Raw genomic sequence first — 5840 nt, 5'->3', positions numbered from 1 at the left:
GACAAATGAACAACCAGAAATCCCTGCTAATCGGTAGCAGACAAACCCTAGTTACTTTTTGCATTACTTTTTTTTTTGACTGCTTTTGCGTTGCTTTAATTTGGAGTACGAGTTATGGGCCCTGCTATTATTCATCGGTGCACCAAAAAGTTTCAATTATAGATGACCGGTGACAAAAACAATTTAAATGTCCGTACATACTAGCTGACCCCACACATCTATTCTGATATATTCCTAACAATGTGATATGATATTGAAAATTATCATTGAATTTAAAATGATTATTATTAAATTTTGATCTATTGGTAATTTTAAATGTCACATTAATCGTTATTCATTGTTGAATTAAAATTTTTACAATTTTTAAATTATAAAATTTAGGATATTTTTACACTCCAAAATACTTGAAAAATATCACATATTAAAAAGATAACATGTTATCAAGCTAATAAAAAAAGAAAAAAAAATCTCTTTTAAAAAAAGCTTTTTCTTCACTTCAGAAGTGACAAGTCTTTTCCAGAAAATTAAAAAATGATTTTTGTTTAAAACATTTTTAGAACATAAAGAACAATAATTAGATATAAATATACTCAAATCTCCCCAATAACATATCACTTTTTTAATAAATGATTACAATACATCATAAGATTCAATTATAGATGTTTATACGGACATAAATTAGCTGCAAATAATGTGTTTAATATCTATTAAAAGTCTCCAATGGATAGTTAAATCGGCGATGGACCACGCCTCATGAAGCGTAGAAGCGGAGGTCACTAGTTCGAATTCTCCTCCCGTTTCTCTTGTGTGGACATGTCAAAAAAAAAAAAAAAAAATCTATTAAAAACGCACGTGACAAGAGACACGTAATTTTATTAGATTAATTTCTAACTATTTTTTGTCCGTACATACCATTTTATTCCTCTACATATATTGTCCTTTGTCCCTGCAAATTAACCAGCAGAGACAAAGATCAAAGATGGCCGGCGCATCAACACCCAACAGCAGCAAAGCGATAAGCCTGAAGCTTCTTGTAGACAGCAACTCCAGGAAGGTGGTGTTCGCAGAAGCCGGGAAGGAATTCGTGGACTTCCTCTTCGGACTCATACAGATGCCCATTGGGTCCATAATGGGACTTCTTTGGAATCACGGCATGGCTGGGCCTGGATCGTTGAGCAGAGTGTATGAGAGTATCCAAAACCTTGACCCCACCTGTCTTCACCAGACCAAGGAGGAACTCTTGATGCCTGAACCAGCCTTCCCATCAAACACTCATCCGCCTCCCTTGTTGCTCAACTTCGTGCCACCAAAACAACCCACCACATCAGTTGAGAACCACTTCATTTCGCGTTCGCCTTCTAATGCTCTAATCCAAACTGTTATTTATGATTTGGATTCGGATCCGGATTCGGATTCGGATTCTCCTTTTAGTCTGTCTCGGAATAAATCGGTGGTTGAACATGAACAGAGGGAGACGGGGTATGTTAGAGGTGTGGTGACATTTATGGTGAAGGATGATCTGACGGTGACACCCATGTCAACCATTTCTTGCATCACCCTTCTCAACGCCTTCAACATCAAAGATGTCGGTTTGCTGCAGGAGAAGATGGTCAATGTTGACATACAGAAGGTGTTCAATTCATTCATGGCTTTTCTTTCTTAATTTTTTTGAAGCATTTAAATTAATAATGTGTTGTTTTGAATTTGTGCTGTCTTGTCTTCTTAGGGCTTGGAGCTGGTGAAGGCTTCGTTCGGATCTACCACAGTCCTCACAGATGTTTTCCTTGGGAATGAGGGGCTACTTGTTTAGTTCTCTTCAACTTTCAAAGCCAATCTGAGACTCTGAGTAGCTTTGCCGTGGAATTATATGTAATTATTTATGGTTTATATCATTTTGGAAAAATAAAAAAGGAAGAGTTGCTGGGCTAAGTGTAATTATGGGTTTTAGTAAAGAGCTATATATATTTCACTTGACGTGTGGATTTGCCTTGTTTCAATTCCCTCCGAAAATTTAAGAGGGGTGGCTCCAATCGGGGTCATTTTCGGCCGGAGAAGAAATGGTGTTTGGGATGTATCGTGATGTGGGTATTTCGCTGGCCGGCGGGGAGGATTTGATGAGAGGAGTTGCGAAAGAAAAATGATTTAGTAAAACATTTAATACAAAACAAGGAGGTGTTTTACAATTAATGGATTTTTTTTTTTTTTTTTGGATAATTAACCAAGTTTTTCAATGGCTATATCCTATATATCAAACACTTTCATTAAAAAGTTTTTACAAAAAAAAAATAAAATAAAATAATTCTATTCGAAATGACCAAGACTTCGGGGCTTTACTTGTAGCAGTCGTCTTATTTTGGCATGCAATTTGTGGAGAAAAATGAAGGGGAAAAGAAGATTCCGGTGGCCGGGGATTGCTTTCTTCAGGCTTCAGGCCTTGGTCGAGATAAACATTTCAAGGTGCAATATCGATATGGCAGTGGGGATTATATATGGTGTTGCAGAGGAAAGAGTGGAAGAAGAGTTAGTGAGTTTATAAGACGAGTTGCTGAGTTGAGGAAATGAACAACTTGTTTTTCATTTCAAGATGAAGTTCGAGTGACGTCACAAAATCTAGAGTATAAATTATAAATAAGAAGAAAAACTACAATTATTCTCTAAATCTACTACCTAATTTGTAATGTTACTCAAATCTACATTGAGGTTGCAATATCCTCCCTTTATTAGGAAAAATACGTGGAGTTAGATGGCAAGGGCAATCACAATTATTATTATATATATATAAAATTTTAAAGTATATTCATTTAATTGATGGGATTGAAAATTCAATCAACTTGAATTTTGTCATTTTGAAAATTTTAGTCAAATTTTTCATTCAAAACACTAGCAAGTAATCTTAAATTAATGGCGAAGTATGTGAGGAACGTGAGATGGAATTTCAACGTGTGTAGAATTTTTTTTTTAAAAAAAAATCAACAAAAAGAAAAAGAAGGAACCAACAATGGTACCCATCTTAATTTATTTTAACCTAAGATTTACATAGTTATTAGGAGTGAAACGGCGGGCGGTTAATCGCCATAACTGCTAACCGCTAACCGCCTTTTATTATATAATATATATTTTTATATTTTTATAGTTATAATAATAATAATAATATTTATATATATAACATGATCAATTGATCATTAAATCACAATTTTTTTGAGATAATCAAATCACAATTTAAGTATTAATGTATTATCATTATACTTATATGATTATATCACATGATTAATTAATGATTAGATCATATGATTATATAATAACAAATTATACATATATATGACATAAGTTATAAATATACAAATTCATATTAATACAACAACTAAGTACCTAGAAACTTAGTTTCAATGTATATTATAAACTTATAAGTCCATAGAAATTATAATCATACATATATGCATATTGAATAATATAAATTTATAAGATAAATACGATTCAAATAATTAATCATAATATAGGCTCATTTTGGAGCAATTTGGCCCAATGTGGTATATAAAGCTCAAAACCAAAAATTGGCCCAAAGGCCACCTTTGAAAAAAACGGTTATAGTAGGCGGTTATATGTTTACTAACCGTTAACCGCCTAGCAGATACGGTTAGTGAAATTTAGTAGTCTTAGCAAAATAATTAAAAGTATATCTATCAATTTTTTTTAAAGCACACTTAACAGCCTCACTAATTTAACTATTAACTTCCATTGTTCTATTTAAATATATATTTTTTCAAATACTTCTTTTTTTTTATATATATATTTTTTCAAAATATATGGAAGAAAAGAGAAAATTTATATGATTTCTTAATTTGGTGAGTGAATAGTGGGTATTGTTCACTCACCATTTATTTTGAGTTAAAATAGTAAGATTGAAAAATGAGGATTTTAGTCACTTTTACTAAATTACAACACTTAAATAACAAAAAAAAAAAAAAAAATTAGTGAGGCTGCAGCTTTAAACATGTGAACTGACTGTCTTAACCTTTTGGGGTAATTTCCTTTTCTTACCATAAATTATAACGCATTGTCACTTTGTCTACATGAACTGATATTCTTACTACCCGACCCCATCCAACTACCATTTTGTGCCCAAAACCTCATTTCGTCAATCAAAAGCACTAACTCAAACGATCAAAGTGACAATGCATTGTAGTTTATGGAGGTAAAGTGACAATGCGTTGTAGTTCATGAAGATAAAGTGACAAGCTGACCGTTTGAGTTAACACCTTTGACTGACGGAATGAGGGTTTTTGGCACAAAATGGTAGTTTAATGGGGTCTGACAGTAGGGTTGTCAGTTCATGAGGACAAAGTGACTTCTAGTTGATGGGGAAAAGGTAATTACCCCTAACCTTTTTTCTCTTTTGTTTTGTTTTTGTTTTTTTTTTTTTTTCTCTCTTTAATTACCAGGGCTCTTACTTAAACTTTGTCCTTTTTCTCTACAAATATGCATGCTCCCTGCAAATTAAGCAGTACTAGCTTAGAGACGAAGATGGCGACATCAATACCCAACAGCAGCAAAGCGATGCCGATAAGCTTGAAGCTTCTTGTAGACAACAACTCAAACAAGGTACTGTTCGCAGAGGCCGGGAAGGAATTCGTGGACTTCCTCTTCGGACTCATACATATACCCATTGGTTCCATAATGGGTCTTTTTCGGAGTCACGGCATAGCTGTGCCTGGATCGTGGAGTAAAGTGTATGAGAGTATCCAAGACCTCGACTCCACCTGTCTTCACCAAAGCAAGGAAAAATTCTTGATGCCTGAACCAGCCTTCCCATCCGACACTCATCCGCCTCCGCTGCTGCTCAACTTCGTACCACCAAAACAAGAGTACCGCACGACAACAGTACTCTTTGGTGTTCCAACTCCAACAGGACTCTTTGGTGTTCCAACTTCAGAGAATAGATCGGTGGTTCAACGCAAGGAGACGGGGTATGTTAGAGGTGTTGTGACACTGACATTTATGGTGATGGATGATTTGACGGTGAAACCCATGTCAACCATTTCTAGCATCACCCTTCTCAATACCTTAAACGTCAAAGATGTCGGTTTGCTGCAGGAGAAGACGGTCACTGTTGACATACAGAAGGTGTTCTTCAATCATTTATTCATAGCTTTTGTTTCTTAATTTTTTGATAGCATTTGCTAATGTGTTGTTTGAATTTGTGGTGTCTTGTCTTGTCTTCTTAGGGGTTGGAGCTGGTGAAGGCTTCATTCGAATCTACCACAGTCCTCACAGATGTTTTCCTTGGGCATACTGGTACTTCATTGAGGGCAAACTAATAAAAAACATTAAATAAAAATTTTAAAAAAATTATATATATATATATATATATATAGGGGTGGTGGCCGGATCACCCTTAACAGTCTCGGCGTGGCTAAGCCACCCCCATCCATTTCAGGGGTGGCCAAGCCACCGCAAAACCATTGTTGGGGGTGGCTCAGCCACCGGTGGTTCGCCACCCCTAGGGTAGGGTTGATTCAAAACCATACATAAAACCAACGGTAGGAATTTGGCACAAATACCTGATGGTTCGCCACCTAGGGTGATTAACCCTAATTTTCTTTTCTTTTATGTATATATATATATATATATATATATATATGTATATATATATATATAAAAGTAGTTTTTTAAGTTTTTTTTTTTTTTAGTGTTTTTTGTTGTTTGTTAATGTTTTTGTTTTGAAAACAAAAAGTATACATACTACTTAAACTACCACTCAATTGTCAATGTGTCCCTAAATTACCAATAGTGTCAATGTCCTCCATAAACTATCAACAAAATGTCAATTCCCCTCTTAAACT

The 5840-nt window shown here is 34.7% G+C and overlaps 2 protein-coding genes across 2 annotated transcripts in view; both read left to right on the top strand.

Annotated features, from left to right (window-relative positions):
* The first annotated feature begins 937 nt into the window (after positions 1-937).
* LOC132164340 (uncharacterized) lies at positions 938-1974 on the top strand. Its single transcript, XM_059574837.1, has 2 exons — positions 938-1630; positions 1727-1974. Exons 1-2 carry the CDS (start codon positions 980-982, stop codon positions 1808-1810), a joined length of 735 nt encoding a protein of 244 aa, XP_059430820.1. The 5' UTR covers positions 938-979; the 3' UTR covers positions 1811-1974.
* Positions 1975-4521: 2547 nt separating this feature from the next.
* The window catches only part of LOC132163065 (uncharacterized), a 2476-nt gene continuing 1157 nt past the window's right edge, over positions 4522-5840 (top strand). The window contains exons 1-2 of the mRNA XM_059573264.1: positions 4522-5121; positions 5223-5292. Of these exons, the coding sequence (XP_059429247.1) occupies positions 4522-5121; positions 5223-5292 (670 nt within the window). The remainder of the gene's footprint in view (positions 5122-5222; positions 5293-5840) is intronic.

This window comes from Corylus avellana, chromosome ca10, assembly GCF_901000735.1.
Source record: "Corylus avellana chromosome ca10, CavTom2PMs-1.0".
In the NCBI taxonomy this organism is placed as follows: Eukaryota; Viridiplantae; Streptophyta; class Magnoliopsida; order Fagales; family Betulaceae; genus Corylus; species Corylus avellana.
The sequence above is the reverse complement of the archived record's forward strand: the minus strand, read 5'-3'. Positions and strand labels throughout refer to the sequence as shown.